Source organism: Zootoca vivipara, chromosome 8 (assembly GCF_963506605.1).
Source record: "Zootoca vivipara chromosome 8, rZooViv1.1, whole genome shotgun sequence".
Taxonomy (NCBI): domain Eukaryota; kingdom Metazoa; phylum Chordata; class Lepidosauria; order Squamata; family Lacertidae; genus Zootoca; species Zootoca vivipara.
The window spans coordinates 13,545,008-13,570,977 of NC_083283.1; the positions used below are offsets into that span (position 1 = coordinate 13,545,008).

Below are 25,970 nucleotides of genomic sequence, written 5' to 3' on the forward strand. Positions count from 1 at the left end.
TTTGGTATTTTATTTTATTTTTATGTACAAAAATATTTCTAACGGCATTTAGAATAAAAATGGTCTAAAAAAATCAGTCCCGTTGATCTCTTTAAATGCAGCTCCTAAGTGGAAAAAGTCCATTTGCAGGCAGATGTTGTCCCTTCAGCTGCTCCACTGCGCATCTGTTGGTGGGGCTTGCTTTCCCCGAGCCTGCGACATGACCTTTCGCCTGAGCTGTCTAACTTCCATCAGCAACTCCTGCTCTCTGGATTCCAGCTCTTGCCGTCCTCTGTCTAAAGAAACTAACAAAAAAGGAAAGATGAGAATTAAAACCCCAGGGATTGCAAGCGTGGAACAGCAACTTTTGGGGGATCAAAGCGGCACAAAGTTATGTTTTATCTGGAAAGTGTAATTGCATGTGTGAAAAGAACATAAGACGAGTGTGCAGGATCGGGCACCTCGTCTGGCATCGTGTTCTCTCAGTGGACAGGATGCGGGTGGTGCTGTGGTCTAAACCACTGAGCCTCTTGGGCTTGCAGATCAGAAGATCGGCGGTTCGAATCCCCGCAACTGAGCTCCCGTTGCTCTGTCCCAGCTCCTGCCAACCTAGCAGTTCGAAAGCACGCCAGCACAAGCAGATAAATAGGTACCGCTGTGGCAGGAAGGTAAACAGCATTTCCGTGTGCTCTGGTTTCCATCACGGTGTTCCGTTGCGCCAGAAGCGGTTTAGTCATGCTGGCCACATGACCTGGAAAGCTGTCTGTGGACAAATGCCGGTTCCCTCGGCCTGAAAGCGAGATGAGCGTCGCAACCCCACAGTCGCCTTTGATTGGACTTAACCGTCCAGGGGTCCTTTACCTTTTTACCTCTCTCGGTGGCCAGCCGGATGCCTGGGGGAAGCCTGCATGCAGGACCCGAGTACCCACAGCACTCTCCCCACTGGTGATTCCTGGTAACTGGTATTCAGAGGCATAATGCCTCCAACAGTGGAGGTAGAAGATTATGTTTTAACAGAGGCATGGGAACCTGTAGCCCTCATCTGCCCCAACTACTATGGCCAATGGTGTTGGGGCTGGGGTTCATACAATTGTAGAGTTGGAAGGGACCATGACAAGTCATCTAGTCCATCTCCCTGCAACAGTGAAATCGAACCCACAACCCTGAGATTCAGAGTCTTACACGCTACTGACTGAGCTATCCCAACTTGCTGCTGCTGCTGCTGTGTGTGTGTGTGTGATGTGTTGCTGTTGCTTTTCTGTATCTTTATTTTAGATTTCGTTGTGATTTATGTGAAAATTGTTCAGTTTGGTTTTGCATGTTTCATTTATTGTTTACGGCTACTTTTGTTATGTTGTAGCTATGTCTTTTCTTCATGATGTGAGCCTCCTTGAACATGGTTTGACTTGCAGAAAGGCAGGATACAAATGAAATTGTGCATGCATGAGTTTCAGACCAGCAACAACATCTAGTCAGCCAAGGGTTCCTCCGGCCCTGTTTTTAAAAGTTTAAATCACTTGGCTTCTTGAAAATAAGCCACCCCTTTAGAAACTTATTCTGCCAGTAAACAGGTACAGTAGGTAGGGGGAAAACATTATACACTGAATTCTCAAAATATTTTGACAAAGTCCCTTGCCAAAAGCTGCTAATGAAACCTGATGAGAGATGTTGTGCTGAGTGTACTCTTATCCGATACAGACAATCCAGCGCAAGACAGAAAAAGATTTAACTGCTTGAATCTCTCTCCCTCCTTTGCCTTCAAGAGTGCTGAGACACATAAGGTGCACAAAGTTCATAAAACAAACTGGCCAACCTCCTGCAAATCAAGTTGAATCACCACATCTTTATTGGGGGAGGGGGAGATCGCATCCATAGCCATTCTCATCCACAGGATGGAGAACAAGCTATTCGTTTGTTCGGAAGGAGCCCAGAAGACTTTGCTTAGCCACTTACAGTGTTTCGATGCTTCTTCTGCTGGCGAATCATTTAAGCAGACGTTGCCAGGCTGTGATTGAGTCTTGCTGGGTGACTTGAGGGATTCTGAACTCTTTCGGGTCTGGGAGGCTCTCAAGTCGCGCAGTCTCTCTGCAGAAAGGGGGCAAGTGGGGGAACCAGGAAGTTCTTGCTAAGTTACAGGCACACTTTGAGCCAATGTATTCTTTTATCAATTTTACACCAAAGCCACCTCAACTTAATACCCTGAATCACAATGAAAATGATGCCATTTTTTGAGCTGTCACACAAAAGCACTTCATTTCTTCATAGAACATATTATCTGAATAATAATAATAATTTTATATCCTGCCCATGGGTTATCCGGAACTGTGTTTTGAACACTATCAGGATACTGAATACAGGCTTTCATATGCCACCTTGGTTCATTCCTACACTAGCCAAGACCTGAGAACAATCTTTAAGAGCAGGCATCCCCAAACTGCGGCCCTCCAGATGTTTTGGCCTACAACTCCCATGATCCCTAGCTAACAGCCAGTGGTTGGGGAAGATGGGAATTGTAGTCCAAAACATCTGGAGGGCCGAAGTTTGGGGATGCCTGTTTAAGAGCAACTCCATCATGTCAGTCTAACCTCAAGGCTCACAGAGTTAGTCTAGGTTATCTGTGAAGCAGGATGACCCAGGAATTATCAAATCATAGAGTTGGAAGGGACACGAAGGGTCATCTCATCCAACCTTCTGCAATGCTGGAATCTCAGCTAAAACATCCATGACAGATGGCCATCCAACCTCTGCTTAAAATCCTCCAGGGAAGGACAGTCCACAAGGATTATCCAGCCCCTAGTCTGTACACAATGAAGTAATGATGGAGAGATTGATAATGTGAACACATTGAACATATTATCAGCATGATTCCAGTGTACTACTGTTACCAAATCCCCTTCTTCCTCCAAAGAGCGCAAGGTGGTGTGAATGGGGGTTATCCCCTTTTATTTTCATTATAACCTTGCCAGAATCATTTAGGAAGTTTGAATCTGGGCTCAAGGTAACTTAGTGAAACTCAGGACAGTGGGGACCGCAAGTGCCTGGACCAAGGTCAAAACTTGGAGGGATGTGACTTTCCTGAAGTTGTGTAATACAGTGGTTTATGAACTTAATCCATTCCGGAAGTCCGTTCTTAAACCAAGGCACGCTTTCCCAAATGAGGCCTTCCGCCGCCGGTGCCCTTCCACCATTTGGATTCCATTCTTAGACCAAGGTAAAGTTTGCAAACTGGGATAATGCTTCCGATTTTGCTGAGTTCGTAAACCGAATCCTTCGTAAACAGGACTGTTCTTAAACCGAGGTACCACTGTAGTTAAGACAGTTGGACTACAACCTGGGAGTTCAGGGTTCGAATCCCCACGCGGCCATGAAGCTCACTGGGTGTCCTTGGGCCAGTCACCATCTCTTAGTCTGACCTACCTCACAGGGTTGTCTGTGAGGATGGAAGGGGGAGGAGGGGAACCATAAACGCCACCTTGAGACCCTTGGAAGACAAAGGTGGCATATAAATGTTAAAAGGTCTGCCAAAGCACTGTCAAAGGTCAGGGATTATGCGACCTGTTGCCCAAGGACATCTGGACGGCCACAGTTTGCTCACACCTATCGTATCCATGATATAAGCACACTAGCTTTCAAATGGACCACAAATGTTACCATGTGCTTCAACTTTGATGTTTGAGGTAGTATTAATTGGGGTGGGTGGGTGTGTTACAGAAATGCCTGAAGTAAATGAACGAAACACATGGACTGCATGCAGGAGGGCTTAGGCACTGACCAAAATAGCTGTCTTCGTCTTGGAGCTTCTCAGCCAATTCTACAGCATCGTTCATTTCCCGTTCTAGAAAGCGCTTCCTGTTGGCATCCAAAACAGCGGTCACAGCCTGCTCTGCTGCTAGCTGCTCTTGCTTTTCCAGGAGTTCATCCCACTGAAAGAAAACAGGGAGAGTGTCAGGGGTGTTGCTGGCTACCCTCGAGCAACGGCACTCCAAATCATCTTGTCTTTAAGACCTTTATTGTGGATATTATTTACAGTGCAAGAGCTTTATGAAAACATGTCTACTCAGTATCATCAGATTCTCGCAATGGCGCTTTTTGGCTCCTCCGCCAGCAGAGTAGTTTGGGGACCCCAAATCTCCGCCCCCTGCATTTGCGAGCCGCTGATCGCCTCAGTTCCAGGGTGAATTTGAAAGGACGCCCCTCTGATGTTTCCCCGCTAGAAACCTCTGCTGGCCCCTCCTCCCTTGCTGGTATCCAGTGCTCCTGGAAGCTGCCTGAGCCCTGCACCACTCTGCTCATTTCTTCCGTCCTGTCTCCTGCCCCTCCGCTGTTGTCAGAGCCGTTCGAAGAATTGGAGTTGATGAGGGGTGGCTGTTCCCTGTAAGCCCAACCCCTTACACAGAGAGAGAGAGAACAATTGAAGAAGGAGGGAGCAGCATCAGGGAGCAGCACTCTTGGGCAGTTGCCCATGGCCTCGGCCTTGAATTCCTGCAAAGCTTTCTACGAAGGCGATGGAAGGAGGTATAAGTGCAGGGATCCCAGCTGGGACTGCAGCGAGGAAGCCAACGGGCTGCTGCATTTTGAAGGAACAGGAAGCAACACACCATAGAATCATAGAATCATAGAGTTGGAAGAGACCACAAGGGCCATCCAGTCCAACCCCCTGCCAAGCAGGAAACACCATCAAAGCATTCCTGACAGATGGCTGTCAAGCCTCTGCTTAAAGACCTCCAAAGAAGGAGACTCCACCACACTCCTTGGCAGCAAATTCCACTGCCGAACAGCTCTTACTGTCAGGAAGTTCTTCCTAATGTTTAGGTGGAATTTTCTTTCTTGTAGTTTGAATCCGTTGCTCCGTGTCCGCTTCTCTGGAGCAGCAGAAAACAACCTTTCTCCCTCCTTTATATGACATCCTTTTATATATTTGAACATGGTTATCATATCACCCCTTAACCTTCTCTTCTCCAGGCTAAACATACCCAGCTCCCTAAGCCGTTCCTCATAAGGCATCGTTTCCAGGCCTTTGACCATTTTGGTTGTTTCCAGGCCTTTGACCATTTTGGTTGCCCTCTTCTGGACACGTTCCGTTAGCCGCCCAACCAGAGCGACGCAAGAGGTTCATTTTGGCCCACGTGAACTGAATGAGTGGTCCCTCCCCATGCCCTGTGACCCAACTGCGTGCACCAGCAGAGGCACAAACGACTCTGGCTCAACCTCTCAGCACTCACTTTTCTGGCTTCCTCCTCTTTCATTGCCCCAAACAGCTCTGACTCCGCCATTCTGTTGTTACGGAGGTGCCTGGCCAGCTCTCGATATCGCAGGTCGCGATCCAGGTCGCCGCTTCGTTGCTTGCGCAGGATCTGAGTCCGCCAGTCCGTGTTAATGTGCTCTTGATCGGCTTTGGCCAAGCATTCTTCAACCACCTCAAGAAAAGAAAAGAAAAGATACCATTTGCATCAGGGAGAGAGACTGGCTTTCAGTCCGTTCCCTCGAGGAATGCGCCAGGCTTGTAAACAGCCACCACCTCATTGCTTGCCTATGAAGGGTGAAAATTGTCTGCAGGCAATCAAAAAAGGAGGCTTTGCAAAAAGGAACCACCACCACCCGGCCATTATCTGCAAATCACTAATAAATGGGTATATGTGGGTAGGTGGAGCAGAACTTTTGTGAACTTTCTGTGTAACGCTGAAAGTAGCCTGCTTTGCTTAAAAGACATCTAGAGATGAACAGGCATGTGAAGCCAGGAGAGACTGGCCTGGTTGGGGGCACAGAGTCACACTCCCCGACAGTAGCGTCACTACCATTCACTGATACAGTGTGGGGCAAGGGTGGGCACAAGATGCGGGTCACAATATTGATTATGAGTACTAGTTACAGGTAGGTAGCTGTGTTGGTCTGAGTCGAAGCAAAAATTAAAAAAATCCTTCAGTAGCACCTTAAAGACCAACTAAGTTTTTATTTTGGTATGAGCTTTCGTGTGCATGCACACTTCCTCAGATACTCTTGAAACAGAAGTGTCAGACCCTTATGTATATACAGAGGGTGGGGGTGGGTAGGGGAGAATGGGTGATGGGCTGATGGGAATGGTAAACCTGTAGATGGCTGTTAACGACTGCTGATGGCTGCAATTGGTCCTGCGGGGAAAAAGCAAGGGCTGAGGCGCTAAAGAAAGCTTGAACATGCATATTGATTATGGATTATGGGAAGTGTTGTGTGTTTCAACAGGAGGTTAAAAATCAGGAGCTACAACGATTTCTGCTCTTACTTGCTTTGAGTTCGATTCCCCGTCCTGCTCAATTTCAATCAGCCTCTGAAGGAAAAGGTCTTCGTGATCAGCCTTTGTCCGGCTCACATCCAGCTCCCCTTTCACTTCCTGAGCCACACTTTCCTGCTCTTTGAGTAGTTTCTGCCGAGGTAGAAACTTTGGTTAGAAACAAGGATGGCGTGGAGGAGTGTTTTTATCAGCTAGAGTTCGTTTTGTATCAGAAGCACTAACCAGGATAGATCTTCAAAAGGTACAAAAGGGACTGAGCGGCCACAGATCTCCCTTGCCGAACAAGAGGAGCTGGAGTGATTCTGCAGGTTAGATCAGCCAGATTTCTAGCCCGTTGCCAATTTGAAGCTCAGATCAGGCAGCACAGAATCAGAGAGGTGGAAGCGATCCCTGGGGGTCATCAAGTCTGACCCCCTGCAATGCAGGAATCTCAACTAAATCATACATATTTTTACCCTGCCCATCTGTCTGGGTTTCCCCAGCCACTCTGGGCGGCTCCCAACAGAATTAAAAGCACAAGAAAACCTCAAACATTAAAAAAACCTCCCTAAACAGGGCTGCCTTCTGATGAGATACTACTGCATGGTCCCAGCAAGTGAAGTGCACAAACCTGCTCAAAAAGCCGCCTTTGTGCCGTGAGCTCCATCTGCCGCACTTCTGCATCCTGAATTGTAGCAGCAGTTTCTTGCTCTCTCATAGACGCCTAGGACAGACAGAGACAGATATTGTTAGCCCAGAAGAGGAAGGATGTCCTTCTTTCGTTGCCAGCATCTCCATAGACAGTGGTACCTTGGTTCTCGAACTTAATCTGCTCCAGGAGCCCGCTCGACTCCCAAAACGGTTCAAAAACCAAGGTGCGGCTTCCGATGGGCCGCAGGAGCTTCCTGCACTCAACCGGAAGCCGCGTCGAACGTTCGGCTTCCAAAAAACGTTTGCAAACCAGACCATTTGTGGCATTGGGGAGCCAAAATGGCCGAGTATCAAGGCGTTCGACAACCACGATACAACTGTATATATAAATAAATACCGTATATTCCGGCGTATAAGACGGCTTTTGAACCCAGGAAAATCTTTTCAAAAGTTGGGGGGCCGTCTTATACGCTGGGTACAAGAATCTGCGGGCGCTGCATACGGTGGGGGGAGCTCAAAAACGGTCACGGCCACATCCCTGCTCTCCTCTCTATGGCTTTTCCCTTTTCGCTGGCTCTCCCAGCCTCGATTCTCTGCCTCTCTATGGCTTCTTTTCTCCTCGATTCTCTGCCTCTCTATCTCTCTCTCCTCTCTATGGCTTCTTTTCCCCTCGATTCCCTGCCTCTCTCTCTCCTCTCTATGGCTTCCCACTCTCCCACTCTCCCTCTCTCTCTCCTATGGCTTCTTTTCCCCTCGATTCCCTGCCTCTCTATCTCTCTCCTCTCTATGGCTTCCCACTCTCCCACTCTCCCTCTCTCTCTCCTTTCTATGGCTTCTTTCCCCCTTGATTCTCTGCCTCTCTCTCTCTCTCTCTCTGGTTTCTTTCCCCCTCAATTTTCTGCCTCTCCCTCCTCTCTCCGGCTTCTTTTCCCCTAGATTCTCTGCCTCTCTATCTATCTCTCCTCTCTCCTCCCTATGGCTTCTTTTTCCCTCTTAATAACTAAAAAAAAAACCCCAAATCCACCATTTCCCTTGCTGCAGACTTGAGTGCTGGAGAAGACAGCCTCCCCTCCCTGGCGATTATATCCCAAACTCTATATTTTAATTTGAAAATTAGGGGGTCCATACGCCCAGTCGCCTTATACGCCGGAATATACGGTAACAACACACACACACACACACACACACACCAGGGTGGAGGGAAGCGGTATAATTAACCAATACAGCCTCTTGTAAAAAGGCATCTTCCACCTCTCAGCCTCCTCTTACAGCTTTCCTACTTGGATCTAGACCAGCATGGACTAACTTTTCAGGTCTGGATGAACCCAACCCCACAGCAAAGTTGTTTGGGGCTGGATCCACCCACTCAAACGATGGCTAGAGAATGCTCCATCAGCCCTCAAAGTAGCGACACCTGCTGGTTTCTGCACTCCACTTTCGGCTTGGTCCATACCCAAGCAGGAGAAAGATGCAGGAGAGGAGTTTAAAGGCAGAAGAGCAAAGCAGAGATGGGGAGCCTTAGGCCCTTCCCAGTGTTGCTGCTGGACAGAGCTTTACCTTTCTTGCAATTTCATCATCAAGCCGTTTCAGCTCCATTTCCCGCTGATCTTGCTGGTGCTTCAGGAAACGCCTCCTGGCGGCTTCCAGTAATTGCAGCTCCTTCACTTTCAGCTCTCGCTTCACAGCGGCTAATCTTCAAAATGCAAACAAAGAGGAATCAAGGAGGACAGGGAAAAAGGGAACCTCTTGTGCAGGCATCCCCAAACTTCGGCCCTCCAGATGTTTTGGACTACAATTCCCATCTTCCCCGACCACTGGTCCTGTTAGCTAGGGATCATGGGAGTTGTAGGCCAAAACATCTGGAGGGCCGCAGTTTGGGGATGCCTGCTCTTGTGATACAGAAGTGACACTGTGCATTAGCAGCCTTTTCTAAGCAGCTGGCCATCAGCCCCAGCTACCATTGCCAGGGATTAATGGGAACTGTAGCCCAAAAACTGATGTAGTGCAAAATTCTGGAAGCAGTTTCCTGCTGCCATGATTATTATTTTTCTAAATTAAAAATCAGATTTTAAAATTTTTAATCGGATTTTAAAGATAAAATGCTTCTGGAGGAAGAATCATAGAATCATAGAGTTGGAAGAGACCACAAGGGCCATCCAGTCCAACCCCCTGCCAAGCAGGAAACACCATCAAAGCATTCTTGACATATGCCTGTCAAGCCTCTGCTTAAAGACCTCCAAAGAAGGAGACTCCACCACACTCCTTGGTAGCAAATTCCACTGCCGAACAGCTCTTACTGTCAGGAAGTTCTTCCTAATGTTTAGGTGGAATCTTCTTTCTTGTAGTTTGAATCCATTGCTCTGTGTCCGCTTCTCCCTGCTCCATATGACAATATTTCTCCCTGCTCCATATGACATCCTTTCATATATTTGAACATGGCTATCATATCACCCCTTAACCTTCTCTTCTCCAGGCTAAACATACCCAGCTCCCTAAGCCGTTCCTCATAAGGCATTGTTTCCAGGCCTTTGACCATTTTCGTTGCCCTCTTCTGGACACGTTCCAGCTTGTCAGTATCCTTCTTGAACTGTGGTGCCCAGAACTGGACAGTTTAGAAATCTTTCTAAAGGTAGTTTTCTATTTAAGTTACATTATAGTCCAAAGACTATTCATCAGTAAATAAGGATTTGTTTTTAAGTTTTTCATGTGTACTAAAACTCTAAGGTTGTTTTTTTTAATCGTTTAACCACATCAGTTAACAAACATGGATATATATGCTATGATGTTATTGTTTTAGTCAAATAAATTGTTTAAATTGTTATTAAGGAAATGATTGTTTTTATCCTTCCCATAAAGTACAGCAGAAAAGTTGTCCCAATATAAACAGTTAACTTATTACAGTGGAACCTCATGTTACGTACCGTCCTGCTTACGAATGCTTCAAGTTACAAGCTCTGCTAACCCTGAAGTAGATGCTCCCGGTTGTGAACTTTGCCCAGGGATGTGAGTGGAAGTTGCGCTCCGATGGCGCAGCAACAGCGGAAGGCACCATTAGTGAAAGCACACGTCATGTTAAGAACGATTTCGGCTTAAGAATGGACCTCCGGAACTAATTAAGTTTGTAACCTGAGGTACCACTGTAAACCTCACAATAATTTCATAGTTATCTGTCTATGTATTTCTAACAGTATAACCAAATCAGTAATTTTTGATATAACTGTAAAAACTACTCTGAAAATTTATTATTCCAAAAATGAAAACCTTCACCTGGTTGTAAATATTAAGATTATACCAGCAAGGAGGAGTCTTTCTGCAAAAAATAATAATGATTTAAATCAAGTCTTACTGACTAGTGATTTAAATTGATTTGATTTAAATCAAATCTACCCTGCTCTATGACCCAATAACGTAGAGCTTTTTACAGATGTAATCTGAAGAGGGAAAAGATATTTTGCAAGGTGAAACATTATTTTTTTTGCAAGACAAGTTCATCTGTGGAACAGCAGTTCTTCCAGTAATATTCTCAAAAATTCCTGTGTTCAGTACCAGGGATGCTAAAATGGAAAATACCTCCGCCTTTGCTCTGCTAGTTTCTCCTCTTCCTTAAGCAGAATCTTCCTCCTTTGCTCCTCAGCCTCCTGAAGCAGCTCTTGCTTCCGATACCAAGTCTCATCTTCCATTCTGCGCTCGGCTGCTTTGGCCTCTATCTCCTGGGCCAATTGTCTGCAGAGAACAATTATAGGGAAGTTTTCAAATGTTTGATGTTTCATTTTGCTTTTACATTTGTTGGAAGCCGCCCACAGTGCGTGGGGTAATCCAGTTGAATGGACAGGGTCCAAAAAATAAAATAAAATAATTCTTCTTCTTATTAGGATTATTAATTTCAAACTTGACTGTTTAATGAAGCAAGAGTTCACGCAAGTCCATCATGCTTTCAGTTCAAAGTACAAAATAGTTCTTAATCTCAAATACTATACGTAGGCAGTACAGATCACTAGACTGGCCTAGATTATAAAGCAATGCAGGCTGAAGAGGGGAAAAAGTTTGCTGTACATTTGAAAAAAAAAACCATTGTTCCAAAGGCTATACATTTATCTACATTCGTACCTCGGAAATCGAACGGAATCCGTTCCAGAAGTCCATCTGACTTCCAAAACGTTCGGAAACCAGGGTGCGGCTTCTGATTGGCTGCAGGAAGCTCCTGCAGCCAATCAGAACCCACGCTGGACATTCAGGTTCCAAAAGAATGTTCGCAAACCGGAAAATTCACTTCCGGGTTGCCAGCGTTCGGGGGCCAAAACGTTTGAATCGCAAGGTGTTCGACATCTGAGGTACGACTGCACTGGCAACAGATGGGCAAGCCCAAAAACCCAAGTTATTTTTCTCTTCAAATGTTCAGCTCTTCCCTCTCACAGGGGCACCCGCCTGTCAAAATGACACAAGGATGTCGGGTGGCCTGTTTACTTTTGCCGACATAGTTAGAAATCAAACCACATGGGCTAAGGAACAGTGATTTGCAAGTGTCATTAATCAATGGTGGCTGCATCTCCTCCCCTTTCAGCCAAATAGCCACCCAACCTTTGCAAAGGAGACCTCACTATTTCCAAAGGGCAGGAAATAGTTCCTGCCGTTTGTTCCACTGTCAAACTGCTCTTGCCAAATGTTTAGCTAAAATCTGCTTTCCCTGCAATTTCCACCCACTGCTTCTAGTCCGGAGCCACAGATAAATACAGTGGAACCTCGTGTTACGTACCGTCCTCCTTGCAAACCCTTCGGGTTACAAGCTCCGCTAACCCGGAAGTAGATGCTCCCAGTTGCGAACTCTGCCCCGGGATGCCAGCGGAAGTCACGTGCCGGCAGCAAGAGGCGCCATTAGCAAAAGCTCATCTCACGTTAAGAACGGTTTCGGCTTAAGGACGGACCTCCAGAACGAATTACGGTAAGTTCGTAACCGGAGGTACCACTGTAGGACCGCAACATCCCCAAACTGCGGCCCTCCAGATGTTTTGGCCTACAGCTCCCATGATCCCTAGCTAACAGGACCAGTGGTCGGGGAAGATGGGAATTGTAGTCCAAAACATCTGGAGGGCCGAAGTTTGGGGATGCCTGATCTAATGCAACTGATCTCCAACCAAGATGGTCCGAATCCTGCTTTACAAGATTGGGCTAGATTGCCCCCTTTAAGGGCAGTCCAGTTTCCCATCCCCCCCCCCCGAGTTGCCAGTCATCTTTCCATCGGAACAGGCAGCCCAACAAATTCCCCGCTGCCACCCATTCAATACCTCTCTCTCAGGTACTCAATCTCATCCTGTCGGATTCGCTCTCGCTCCTGAGCCTGGTAATCCACAATGAACTTGGGGTACTTGTTAAAGACGGGGTACTGGCCCTTGGTCAGTGGCACAAAGTCCTCCAGCATGCGGCGGGGGTGGATGTCGGCCGGGGTGCATTCCATTAGATGGTAGGCCTCTTTCAGCACAGCGCCGATGTCGAGGTTGTTCCGATGGTGGAAGAAATACTGCAACAAAGGTGGCCTTTGGTTTAGGACAGAAATAAATATGGGGAGAATCCTATTTGGAGCTGGCTCAACTTTCCTGGGATTCTGGCAACTGGACCTCAGTCCTCTAGGCGCTGCTAAACTACAACACCCATCGTCCCCAACTGTCAGCGAGGCTGATGGGAGGTGGAGGCCAACAACATCTGGAGGGCCTTGAACCTGACGGAACCTGCACTAAAAGCATCAAAAAATTATACAATTTTTGTGCCCCCCGCTGCGTGCTAGAATTGATGGTTTGATGATTTTGTTTCTGCGTTTCAAAATCTTATAAATTTCAATTATGCTCCAGTCAAAATACGAAACCCTTATATCGCAACTGCAGTTTCAACGACTTTCATTTGTATTGACACATTAAAGGATTTCAACACCTACAGATGAAACATTCAAACTCTTTCTTTCCTGTGTGTGTGACAATTATTCTGTCCATAGTGTTTCTTCCTGTCCTTGTAATACATTATATCTATCTTTTGTCAGTTGTTGCTTTCTCCAGCATGCCTTGGGTGGCGCAAGTGTCCCATTGTTGTTTCAGAAGTACTCCATTGCTCTGTCCCTGGTTCATTGTTTTGCAGCTGCAAAAGTCACACTGTCCCAATAAATTTCCTGTTTTCCCTCATAAAGGCCCTGTCCCATGCCTTATAAGAGCTGCATGAGGGCGGAAATCAACAAAAGAGGGGGGAACTGCAACATCTCTCCCTCTCAAAGAGTCACCACGTGGGGGTCCTGTCCTCCTCATTTACATTTATTTAGCAGATTTAAATCCTTCCTCTCCAAGGATGGCAGTAGCATACATAGGGCTACCACCTTCTGTCAATGACACAAAACAGTTAGGATGAGAGGTGACCCCTCTTGTGCTCTGGATTTGCGCTGTCATGCCACACAAGGATTTATGGTCCACAGTTGGGGCCCCCTTCATGCTAAGTGGCACTGACTTTCACCTAGAGCAGTGATCTTCAGCCCTCAGTACTCAGATATTGTTGTTAAGACTACAGCTCCCATTATCCCTGACCATGGGACTAAGCTGGCTGGGGTTGATGGGAGTTTTAGCCCAACAACATCTGGGGACCGAAGGCTGAAGAATGCCGGTTGAGAGCAAGGGTGGTTAACCAGGGTCTCTCCAGATTAGGGATGGATAGACACATTAGGATCTGGTCTGTCCCAGTTCTGTCCACTCCAATGCTGAGCAGAGTCTGAAAGGAAAATCCGTAAGAAATCTGCACAGAAACATAAAGGCAATGAATAAATACAAGCACAAATAGTGCTTACATAATGGTCTGAGGGCTGCAGAGCTATTTCTTGCCTTTTAGGAGGTTATAAAAACAGTTTATCTGCCTATCTACAGTCTGGGAGTGGCTGGGCGACCTCTTTTTTGAGAAATACCTTTTATCAGAACAGAGGCAGCCCTGCAGCCATCGGCCTACCTTGTAAAGACTCTGGCAAGACTGCAGATTGTGAAGTGGATCCGCGATCTGATACAGGTTGTAATCCACCCAGATCGAGTCAGGCGAGTATGCTTTGGAGTACCAATTTGGTGGATTCCTCCCACACTCCCTACTCCAGATGTTGCTCCACTATTCCTCCAACGAGCTCCAGACAGCATGGCCATTGGCCAGGGATTATAGGAACTGTAGTTCAGCAACATCTGGAGGGTCACAGGTTAATCACCCCGATATAGAGCTTAGCTTAGCTATCTACCAGTGTGGACTGGGTCGTGCAGCAAGATCTCGGCTCCCAGGTGAACAGAGCCGGCCCCATGAATAGAGACCACCAGCAAGATGCTCACCTCAAAGTCTTCCCTCTGACTGCAGTGAAGCAAAGGAGCTCTGGAAGAGATGATGTAAGCAGCAACCACCATCAGAAAGTAGGAAGGGTGGTTGGAGAAGATGTTATCGAACATTTTCAGCCATTCCTCCCTTGTCAGAACCTCCGAGAACATGGTTTCCAGAAGAGGCCAGGCGTAAACCTGGTGTCAGGCGGCAAAGACAATTAATGGTCACCTAAGCACAACACATCGAACAATCTCATCCCAATACCGTTCCATGCGAAAGTTGAGTACGTATTTATTTTTAACCTGTGATGTTATATTGTAGCTCATGAAATGCTGGAGCAGCTCTTTGTCATGGTGTGCCAGTATGTTTTCCACCATGCCGAGGACGTTGATTGGAGGGTTGGGGAAAAACTCGAACCAGTGCTGACACCAATTAACTAAAAAGAAAAGAAAAGAGCTCATTGCATTAACAGCAGCACACAAATGCAATTTCATCTGCAGTTTTGGTCCCACCAATGACTAACTCATGTTGGAGAAGTTGGTGGATGCAACAAGGGGGCAGTGATATTGAATCTTTCTCCCGAATGTGCCTTCCATTCGACATTTTTCAATGGCAGCGTTACACGGCGTGACATTTTGATGCAGCTCCCGCTAGGATGGGAATGGCTGCCATTCAATCTTATTGGGAAAAGCCACCTGCTGTGCTTGGGGACACTTTTGAGCAGTGCAAAACCTCTCCCACCCATTCCTAATACTGGGTAGCCCAACCCTTATTGACAGAGGGGCTCTTAGGGGTTGAATGTGCCTCTGTTCGGGGTACACAGAGATATGCAGCACATCCCACAGAAGTCCTCAGCATACCAGCCCTCCCTCCACCCATCGCAACAAGGGGCATTTTGCTAGCTGGTAACAATTCCCCCCTTTAATGGACTCACACATCCTTTACTGTGGAAATCGAGTGGATGCTGGACCCCATAGCTGCGCCAGCAATTCACAGCTCTCTGCTATTTGCATGCGGTCTCTTGGAAGCTACTTCAAAGGCAGTGCCTGTGCTTGGACAATCGTAGCTTGGCTGAATTGCAGCGTTTCCCAAACTTGTGTCTCCGGCTGTTTTTTTTGGACTACAATACCCACCATCCCTGACCACTAGACCTGCAGGTTATGGATGATGGGAGTTGTAGTCCAAAGACAGCTGGAGACCCAAGTTTGGGAAAACCTGGCTTACCGGAACCAACGTATAATTATTCAAAGACAGCCCACGGTACAGGAAGTGTGTCGTCATTCAAGAGCGCTCCTGCCTTACCTATTACAGTAGCAACCACTTCAAAGCAGATGAGCTGATTGTTCTGGAAGAGTTTGACAAAAGGGAAGGCCAACAGGGGGACGTAGGGCATCTCACCAAAGATGGCAGACCAGTGAGCTAGAGCAGATAAGGTCCTGTGCTCAAAGAAAAGTTGGCCAAGAAGAATCTCATTTAGTGAAGAGTTAAAATCAGCCTTAACCAAGCTGGCGCCCTTTGGACGGTTTGGACTATAACTCCCACCAGCCCTAGTCAGCGTGACTGAGCTAGCTGGGGCTCATCTTCCCTTCCTTCCCACCTGAAAACATGCCCATATTTACCTTTGTAGGACTCTCAAGAGTTTCCTGCTTTTAATAGGGTATTCATTCTGGAGGTGCACAAAAGCCGAATGGGTCCCTTTATCCAACAGGCTGCTAAAGGCCAAGTGGTTTTCTGGGAGATGAAGTAAGGACCGCCAAACAAACATCCTGTAACGACAAGGGAGATTTGCAGACACAGGCCAGTTTGTGCAGAAGCGGCAGAGCCACCATGCTAGCTTCCCAACAGGTGTGGTCACAGTTGCTTACTGCAGCGTTTCTCAACCACTGTTCCGCGGCACATTACTGTGCCGCGAGATGGTGGCTGCTGTGCCGCAACGTGAGGCAACGAGAAGGGCGATTTGCGGCCGCCAATAGGCAGCGCTGACCCACCGGAAAGGAAGCTGGCCGGGTCAGTCTGGAGGGCGCGAAGGGTGTTTCTTCGTCATCTCCTCGCGCTCGCTCCCTGAGCGAGGCAGCGCTTCATGGCTGAGGCCGCCTCCTCGCGCTCTCCCTGCGCGCTCAATGGAGAAGGCAGCGGCGGCAGCGGCGCAGGGCGGCGGGGACTCTGGAGCAGCAGCAGCCCCGTCCAGTGGCGGCAGTAACAGCAGCAGCCGCCCCACCTCGGCGGGCTCCTCGCCGTCCTCCTCCGCCAGCCGGGGAGGGCTCTCGGGCCGCCAAGGAGCAGTGGCGGCGGCTACACCAGCGGGGAGGCCGGAGGGAGGCGGCGGTGGCGGCAGCAGCAGCAGCCCCAGCTCAGCCGCGGCCAGCCCAGGAGGGAGCGGGGGGCTGGCGGCAGGCAGGACGACGGAGGCGGTGTTCGAGGGCTCTCTCAGCAAGTACACCAACCTCATCCTCCCTATTCCTCAGTCCCCCACCCATTCCCAACCCCCAGGATTTGCCCCGTCTTTTAATGGTGGTGTGCCGCGTGATTTTTTTGACGGAACAAGTGTGCCGTGGCCCAAAAAAGGTTGAGAAACACTGGCTTACTGCGAAGGATGAGGCAGCGGAGAGATCAGCAAGGTGCAAATACATCGGCAGGAGTGTCTCCGCCAGAGCATATGCACCGCGCTGGCTTGCCCACTGCCTTGCACTTGTGGTAAGCAGCAGCAACCCCCCTGCTGTGGGGCTGGTGTAGTGGCTCCACCTCTGGTTTGTACAGACATCAGGTTTGTACCCCACACACCTGTATTTTGCAGGATACTCCCCAAATCCTTTCAGCAAGGTTCGCAGCCGCTTCTTGTTCAGTCCATCGGGCAGCTCATTCTGGAACAGGAGCCACAAAGTTATTTCTTGCACCGAGATGGCATTTTCCCGCCCTGCTTCTCTCTCCTCTCCAATCTCTTTCCTCCGTTTTGAATTCTGCACCTTGCAGTCACTTACTGCGGGCCTTTGTTATGATCAAGCTGCCCTTCTTTTCTGTCCTTTGCACTTCAGATCCCCACCTTGAAATGCCATCTATTGATTTTCAAAACCAGCTGGGTGCTGCCCTAGAGTGGCCACGCTGCAAGGCACAACTTTTGAGTGGCGAGAGGGGTGTTCCCAGACTGGGATGCTTGCATCTCTCAGGCGGAACTCATCTCGGCCAAGTTGTAAGGGAGAAAGAATTGGGAATTGGGAAGGAACGAAATGTGGAATGTAATATGTATCTTCCACTTTTTTTAAAAAAAACTCAGAAACATACAGGTGAAACTCGGAAAATTAGAATATCGTCAAAAAGCCCATTTATTTCAGTACTGTAATGCAACTTATTATTTTTTATTTCTTTTAATTTTTAAAAATGCTTTCTTTTGGAAATTCCACAGTAATAAAACAAAGTTACAATAATACAAAAATAAACATCGCTATTACATTTCATTAATTACATTCCATTTATAATTGACCCGCCTAACAACAAATAATTACAATTGCAACAAATAAAGGCTTGACATATCTTGCTTTGCATGTCATGCATCATATATTGGTTTCACCTTTTAAGTTGTGTTACTGAAATAAATGCACTTTTCGACGATATTCTAATTTCCCGAGTTTCACCTGTATATTGGGGAGGAGTGCCTGCCTTGGCTTTAGTGGTCGTAGCTGAGCAGAAATTTGAACCCTGGGTGCCCTATTTCCAAGGAGGACGATTTATACTAGCGTCCTCCACCATGGTGGCATCCAGATGTTGGACTCCAACTCACAATGGCCCCAACCAGCATGGCCAACACGTCTAGAGGGCATCAATGGTAGGGAAGGCTGTTCCATACAGTCACAGTAGTGACGGCCTTCTATTTCTTATTATTTTATTAATTCCACCCTTCCTCCTAAGAAACGCAGGGTTTCCTACTCCAGGAATCAGATCCTGGCCCTGCCCTGCCAAAGGTTCTTACCTCTTTATCCTCATGCGACACATCTGACTGCGGTTTTATAGTTTTGGTTTGGATCTTTCCCCTTTTTGATTGCCAGGGCCTCTCTGAGATGCCGGGTGTCACCCTCACGGTCAGCTTGTTAGTGTCAAATTTGCTTTTGGATGACTCTTCAATCACTTTAAATAGAGGTGGGGGAGGCTAAAAAAAACAGAAAATCCAGGAAGGAGATCCATTAAAAACCTTTCAAGGCCGGAATACAGAATGTATTCTGTAAAACCCAGCTAAAAGTCTAAATAATCCTGGTCACTGCCTAAATACAAACCAATATGCTGCTGAGTAAGAAATGTAGAGGTTATCTAATTCTAGAAGCCTGCCTAAATTCTGCCCTATAACTCACAAGAGGCATTAGTGGGTAAGGCAGTTTCCCAAAGAATCAAATCTGGGTTGATCATTTTTAAGCTTTTAAAGTAGATATTTCCCCCCTCGATTCATTAGAATGGCGTATATCGATGTGCAGACTAAATTAAGTAGTTACCAACCCACTTTAAATTATAAATCAACTCGTAGCCATTATCCTCCAGGGAGAACTCTTTACCTGGTTTGAAGTCAGAACTCTGAGGTGTATATTTGCTAAAGTAACACACATGAGATATTGCTTGCAGGGGGAAAAAAACCACTGGTTGGGCGGAAGGGTCCTGTGCCCATTGATTTTCCATTGCAACCCCCTCCTCCCGCACTCAAGCCATAGCTCTCCCACAGCAGAGCATTGGAACCAGAAGCAACTCGGACCAGGGGAAAACACATTCAATTGCAGGCCTAAAGCAACAGTCGGCAGGGACTTCCTAAAGAATGCTGGACTGGATGGGCCTTTGGTCTGACTCAAAAGGATTTTTATGATGTACCTTGTTTACTTCTTTTGTCAGTGCCTGGACACTATATATGTTAAGGCTGCCGTTCTCCATGACCGCTGCAATGTACCTCCCATTAGGGCTCACGGCGACAAGGCCGATTCCCTCCTCGTGGCTGCCGACTTCAAAGAGTAGCTTGCATGTCCTTATGTTGATGACTCTCATGATATTATCTTGACTCAGCACTCCAAGAACCTAGAGGGCAAAGAAAAGGGTGTAAGAGAGCTAATGTGGAACGGACAAAGAGCTTAATTTGCTTTATTTAGCAAACAGACATAACAACGCTGTGATCCTAAGTAGGACTTCTATCTGGGTAGGCGTGTGTAATTACTATGCAGTAATATTTTGTAGGCAAGAAAATGGTTTTCATTTACATATGTAGACTCTAATGCAGGCACCCCCAAACTTCGGCCCTCCAGATGTTTTGGACTACAATTCCCATCATCCCTGACCACTGGTCCTGTTAGCTAGGGATCATGGGAGTTGTAGGCCAAAACATCTGGAGGGCCGCAGTTTGGGGATGCCTGCTCTAATGCAACAGGTTTTTTTAAAAATTATGCAGTAGAACTTACCCAGCCTCAGAGGAGGCTGCCCACAGCATCTCTTATCATAGAATCAGTCTTGGAAGGTACCCCAAGGATCATCTAGTCCAACCCCCTGCAATACAGGAATATGCAGCTGTCCCTTATGGGGATAAAACCTGCAACCACAGCATTATCAGCACCAGGCTCTAACCAACTGATCTCTACATAGGTCCCAGCTCTCAGCTTGCCTCCTTTCAAGCAAGGATATAAGATGAGGCTGCTGGATCAAGCCAATGGCTTTTCTAGTCCAGCATCCTGTTCTCACTGTGGCCACAATGTTCCTCGGAAGCCTGCAAGCAGAACTTGAGCGCAACAGCAATCTCTCCCACCTATGATTCACAGCAACTGGTGTTCAGAGGCATACTGCCCCCAACTGGGGAAACAAGAGCATTGCCATTCATAGCCTTATTGGTACACTATCAGGTGGCACATCCATAGCACACAAAAGGCTTAAGAACGCTTAACATGCTTAAGAAGAAAAATTGCTGAGCACACTTCCCAATTTCAACTCAGGATGGAAAAAAATTTATGTTCCCAGGTGTCAAAAAAGGGTTATTTATGTATGCTTCTACTGCAGCCTGTGTACGGTTATCCCTCAAAATGGAAAACGAGCGAGGTCCCAACCAAAGAAGGATGGCAACTCAAGTTGACAGAACACGCAAAATTTGCAGACTTAATGTAAGAAGAACATACGTTTAAAGAAGATTGGAAAATGTTTATTGGATATATGGGAAATAATTGTGTGCAGCTGAAAACACTGGAAGCATTAAGATAAATGCAACCGTGTAAATAAGTTTGGATGGATGCAGTAATGGAATACTGATTGGCAGTGCTTTTTTCTAAAAATAAATAAATGTTTAGGGCTTCTCTCAATGAGGCCAAACTTAGATTCTCAAAATGTTTAAGGGTATGCGTTCCCCTGCGTACCCCCAGAAAAAAAGCACTGCTGATTGGTATAGTTTTTGTAAAATATGCAGGGATTTATATGTAAAATGAACCATGGGAAGAAGGGAAGTCACTGATATCTTAAGGATATCAGTGTTATATTTTGTAAGAGGATTTCTTATTTAAGTTTAGACAAGCCTTTTGTACGCCACAAGCAGTTTAAATCCTTATTTAGAAAGCAGCCTATAAGGTTGAAGGTTGGTCACTCAAAGATATATCAGTAATGTTTATTTGAATACAGTCTCTGTCCTTTTTATGTGTTAAAACTTTATATCCTAAGAGTTAGATAATTTCTCATTACAAACATTTATGTTAACTTTTACATTCCAGCTGATGAAGAATCATCGAAACAGGGCCTTGTCCTGATGTTGATATTTACTGGAAGTTATCCTGAATAAAACTTTGTGAATATTTTTTGAAATTATCCTTTCTGGCCCGAGTTCTTGCAATTTTTCGTTTACTTCTTTAAAAAAAATTAGGCAAAAAATGGGTGTTGTCTTATACAAGGATAGCGAATGCAAATTGGGGACGTGCAATTAATGGCAGCAGCAAGCAGGAGATTGGCAGCAGTGATTGGGTGGGTGATTGGTGGCTGCAGCAAAGCCTACTGGCGATTGGCTGTGGCAAGTGGGTGGGTGTTGGTGGCAGCGAGTGGGGAGACACTTGGTGGCTGCGGCAAGCTGTGTGATTGGCAGTGGCTGGGGTAAGCGACTGGCAGTGGCGGGCAAGCGATTGGTGGAAGTGACCTCCCCCACCCCCACCCCAAAAGCTAAACAACTTAATTTCTTAATTGTGGGTTTAAAAAATAGGGTTTGTCTTATACATGGGGTGTGTGTGTCTTATACACAGAAAAATATGGTATGTGCCAGCTATCACCATTCTGTTTTGAACTCTGCCACCCACCTGATTAGAACCACCGTCAAAGCTGTCTGGGAGGAATTCGAGGTGGCGAACAGCTCGCACTTTGGTGGGCATCTGGATGATCCTTAGAAGCTGCTTGGATTCCAAGCACCACAAGTGAAGGTGGTTTGATTTGCCCCCCGCTGCAAGGACACGGCCATCTCTGCACCCCAAAACAAGACATAGTTGACGTGAATGGAGGGGAAGGGTCACAGCGCAGCGGTAGAACATCTGCTTTGCATCCAGAAGGTGTGCATGTCTCCCACCTGACTGTCTGGATAACCGACAGCCTGACTCAGTAAAAAGCACCTGGCTCTCCCAGGTGATTGGAGGCAAGCACCTCTGCTCAACAGCAGAGGAAAAATAAGTCAAAAGGGATGAGACATTGACCAGAGGAGGAATGACTACTGGGAGGAGTGCAGAGAGAAGAACCCCCATGGTACATCTGTAGCAGCAAAATGAGACGCTTTCAACTGCCCCAGCTACAATAAAACAGGTCTCTCCCATATCAGTCTCTACAGCCATAGTATAAACTGTAACCTTCCAACAGTTTGACTTCATCACCGAAGGCGCAATCTATTGTCTCTTAAGACACACGGATGCCAGAAAACCTAATCATAACTCAGCATTACTTAGAAGGACCTCTGCATGGTTGAAGAGTGTGAATTACCTTGTGACAGCAAAAACTTTATAGCTCAACGAAGATCCTTCGACGGGCGAAGGCAGCTGAAACTTGCAGTGAAGCGTATCAAACTCCCAGGCAAAAATAGTGTTATCTTTAAAGCAGCTGAGGATGGTGTTACTTAGTGGAAGAAAGAAAACCTGAAATCACAGGGAGGAAGACTTGGAAACAGTCCTTGCATTAGAGCAGGAAGCACCTCCAAGGTACAGGATTCTAAAATATGTGCTTCCAAATTTCAACTGATCTCTTACACTTCTATAATGTGATAGGACCACGTGAGCTTCAAGGTACCCGAGTACTAGGGCTCCAGGAGAACCTGGGAAATTGTGGAAGTCTGGCTTGAGTTTGGGCAGCACAATCAAGCTCTGGCAAAAGGAGGAAATATAGAAAGCAAATACTTTGCAACAATGGCTGGAGCAGACCATGTGGTACTGTCTAAGCCTCTCTGAAAGCTTCCAAGTGCCAAAAAGGTTGGCAACCTGGGCAAAGGAAAGATTTCTTTGGACTGACCTTCTGAATGCCCACAGACTGGCGGACTTGCAGCTTTCTTTTCCTCTGAAAAGTGTCGAGATCCCAAAGCTGAGCTGTGTCGGTAGATGACGTGATGGCATATCTACCGGAACCATGAATGGAGATCGAGGACACCGAAGATTCATGTCCTCTCATCCAACTAACAAGTTCTTTGGTATCTAAGGAAAGAAGAAGAGCAAAGAGATAAGACCTAGCACACAGTCTAATTCAAGCCTCTGGGGGAAGTCTCAGCGGTGTCCGGTGCAAACAGGGGAAGCCATATGAGAGTTGGCTGTGGCAGAGATGGTTCAAAGACAGCGTTTCCACCCAGATTCACTTCCAGCCTGAAAGGTGAATCACCTGTCAGATGATAAGCGCCCCCCCCCCCAGTGTCAAAAACGACCAGTGGAAATACTATCATAGCACATATTTTGTTACGTTTTCCACCTTTGGTTTATTAATAAAAATGTGTTATTGTTTTAAAAAGGAGAGCAGTGGAGGTTGGGTCAGTTCTGGATCCTGCCCTCAGGCTGAAAAAGGTTCTGTACTCCTGATTTTATTCAAAGATAATAAAACTCCAATTCTGAGGTTCCTAAACTAGTCCATGGACCTCCAGTGGTCCACAAGGATCATTCTGGTAGTCCATGGTATATTAGAGGATTTGTGACTGAAGACAAGAGATGGGACACCTCTTGCATTAAACATCAACGTTGCTTTTTAACTGCTGTATGGTTGTTTTTAAAATAAAACAACTAAAAGTCACACAGCATCTAGATCACCACATTACAACTGCTACAACAGGCAGAAAAGCCATTAAAGTGATCCACCAAGATCCTCAACAATTTTCAAGTTTTCTTAATTTTCTGCGAGGAAAAGTTGAGAACGACAGCTCTAGTTTTATCATCACACACATGAGATGAAATAAAGAGACACTGAGAAGCAGTCATATATAAGGAATGCAGGTTTTGCCCAATACCTGTATCGAAGCATTTAATGGAATAATCAGCCAAAGCCACAAGGAATTCTGTTTTCCTGCGGAGATTAAATGCCAGAGCAGTACAAGCTTGCATTGTTCTCTGCACCAGTTTGAACCTATTTGAACAAATCAAAATTATTACTTCAGAGGACAAGGAAAACTCATTGCAGCCATAAATCAAAGAGTGATTGTGGGTAAGACACATGCCTCAATATGGCCTTTGTGATTATATCACAGGCTATATAGTAACCAAAAGACAATCCTATGAAATGAAGAAGAACAGTTATTAAAACCAACCAAAGTTTGTGAGGTTAAAATGACACAATAAACCATGGTTAGCAAAAACCAGAAGCAAAAGCTTCCAAACTGCTATTTGCGCCTGTTCTTGGCAACAGGGTGGGCAGTGTTTGAGATAAGGCTTCCTTAGGCTTGCTTTTGCAATACTAAACTATGTTTTAGAGTTACGTGCAAATCAGCCCAGTTTTGTGAGTATATAAACAGCTGGATAGGAACTTACTAGGGCCAGGAGGGGTAATCTAGAAAGAGCTCACCTCTCTACTTCATGCTTAAAACTCTGCTAGTGTATGTATCCCTCTACTGACCCACGTTTTATATATTTTTAATCAGAGGACACTAAAAGATCAGAGATAAAGAAGCAGCACTTACCTGTTGCCCAACAAGTCAAAAACATAGATATTCCCTTGATGATCTCCGGAAAGCAGTGCATCTCCGGAAGTGTCAAAAGCCACATTCAAAAAGCGAATGGTCTTGGAATGATAGCCTGTGGCACTGTGAATAATATTTACGATGACTCTGAAAACAAGAAGCCGTCATCAGCATGGTATTATGAAGCGGTGAGAGCACCTTCCCCTACTAAATAGATGCAGATGGGCCTAACTCTGCAGAAGAAACAAGACGCATGCAGTCAAAGCCTCACTTCCAAATCCGTCTCTCTGGTAAATACAGAAATGTGGTGTGTACAAAAATATGGACTTTATCCTTCCAACTTTCTTAAAGCCGTTACAGAACGTCTGCTTAGATGGGGCAAAGGTTCAGAACAGAAACATGCCGCATGGGTAAGGCCGTTTAACGTGAAAAACACCAACAGATAAAAATGCGATAAAAAGAAGGGCCAAGTAAAAAGTGACATAACAATAAGAAAAGAGAATTAGGCCAGGCATAGGCAACCTTGGCTCTCCAGATGTTTTGGAACTACAACTCCCATGATCCCTGACTACTGGCCCTATTAGCTAGGGATCATGGGAGTTGTAGTTCCAAAAACATCTGGAGAGCCAAAGTTGCCTATGTGTGAATTAGGCTGTCTGGAGCTATACAGGGATTGAGAAGGAACCAATCCCATCTCCCAATTTATTTTCCTAATTACCCAATGTTCTTTAACACGCATTTTAGGCTTGCTTTTATATAAAGCACGCTGGCAAACGAAATGACTCAATCCTGCAGTTCTTTCTGCTCTACTTCATTGATTTCCTAGGGAATAATAAAAAAATGCACCCAAACTTTCTGGGATTAAGGCTTACGTCGTTCTTTTGCCACTGACCAACCGTGCAAGACATTGGAAAGGCCAATTTAGTAGTGATTGCATTGGAACCGAAAGAGTAGCCTGCTCTTGGACATGGGAGCTCCACTGATGACACCCAAGGACAGGATGCCCCCCCCCGGAAAAAAACCCCCACAACCACCCTAAAGCCAGTTTCCCCGCACGGTTTACCCCTGCTGCGTGGCCGGGGAGGGCTTGCGGTGCCAGATCTTGCCCTCCTCCCGGTTCCCCAGGTCCGAGCTCTGCATCCTGACAGTGGAAGAAGAAAGAGGCTAAGCCGCCGCCGCCTCCCGCTCGAAAAGGTTCCAACCGCCCTGGCCCCGCCCCGCGCCAACCGCCGCTCGCCTTCCATGGCCCCGCCTACTTCGGAAGGCACCCAAATCCCGCCGGGGGTGGTTTTTTTTTGAGTGCCTACCTCCCCTTCTTTGAAGGCTCCCGGACGCCAAAAGGCAGGAGAGGCTTCTATCTCTTGCGTCCCCCGCTTCCTTCTCAGGGTGGGCTAATCCACCCCGTTGCATGCCGGGAGTTGTGGTTTCTTTTCAAAGAGGGAGGAACCCGCACAGGTGGAAAGTGGGCTTGGCTGTGGGGATAGATTCAGGAGTCTTTAAAGTTTGTCTTTATTGTTTAGCTAGCTGCAATATTCCTCCTCTTTGTGGTAGAAACCGATTTAAATATATGTATTCTGTGTTTTTATATTCTGATTGTATCCTGTGAACGTCCTTGAGATCGGCTGGTGTGGGGCGGTGTATAAATGTAATAATAATAAT

At 46.5% G+C, this 25,970-nt stretch overlaps 1 protein-coding gene across 2 annotated transcripts; it reads right to left on the reverse strand.

Annotated features, from left to right (window-relative positions):
- On the reverse strand, positions 1-25,676 carry TBC1D31 (TBC1 domain family member 31). Of its 2 annotated transcripts, none has more exons than XM_035126159.2 (22): positions 25,619-25,676; positions 24,312-24,458; positions 23,646-23,761; positions 22,670-22,848; positions 22,148-22,299; positions 21,481-21,640; positions 19,043-19,243; positions 18,162-18,338; positions 16,979-17,058; positions 15,817-15,963; positions 15,500-15,633; positions 14,500-14,633; positions 14,212-14,391; positions 12,160-12,392; positions 10,448-10,600; positions 8,435-8,570; positions 6,858-6,950; positions 6,239-6,379; positions 5,202-5,396; positions 3,752-3,902; positions 1,933-2,064; positions 1-284 (listed from the first exon to the last, which is right to left on the reverse strand). In XM_035126159.2, the coding sequence occupies exons 3-22, from the start codon at positions 23,737-23,739 to the stop codon at positions 145-147; spliced, it is 3,012 nt and encodes a 1,003-aa protein (XP_034982050.2). In that variant the 5' UTR covers positions 23,740-23,761; positions 24,312-24,458; positions 25,619-25,676; the 3' UTR covers positions 1-144. The 2 variants fall into 2 exon arrangements, with proteins under 2 accessions (XP_034982050.2, XP_034982048.2); XM_035126157.2 differs by lacking the exon at positions 25,619-25,676 and adding an exon at positions 25,375-25,505.
- Positions 25,677-25,970: the final 294 nt, after the last annotated feature.

Excerpts from the sequence above, each read along its gene's own strand:
- TBC1D31 (XM_035126157.2), bottom strand. The coding sequence starts at position 25,451 with ATGCAGAGCTCGGACCTGGGGAACCGGGAGGAGGGCAAGATCTGGCAC. Across the intron at positions 24,459-25,374 it reads TCCCCGGCCACGCAGCAGGG|AGTCATCGTAAATATTATTC; the intron begins GTAAACCGTGCG and ends TCTTGTTTTCAG. Across the intron at positions 3,903-5,201 it reads AAGAGGAGGAAGCCAGAAAA|TGGGATGAACTCCTGGAAAA; the intron begins GTGAGTGCTGAG and ends GTTTTCTTTCAG.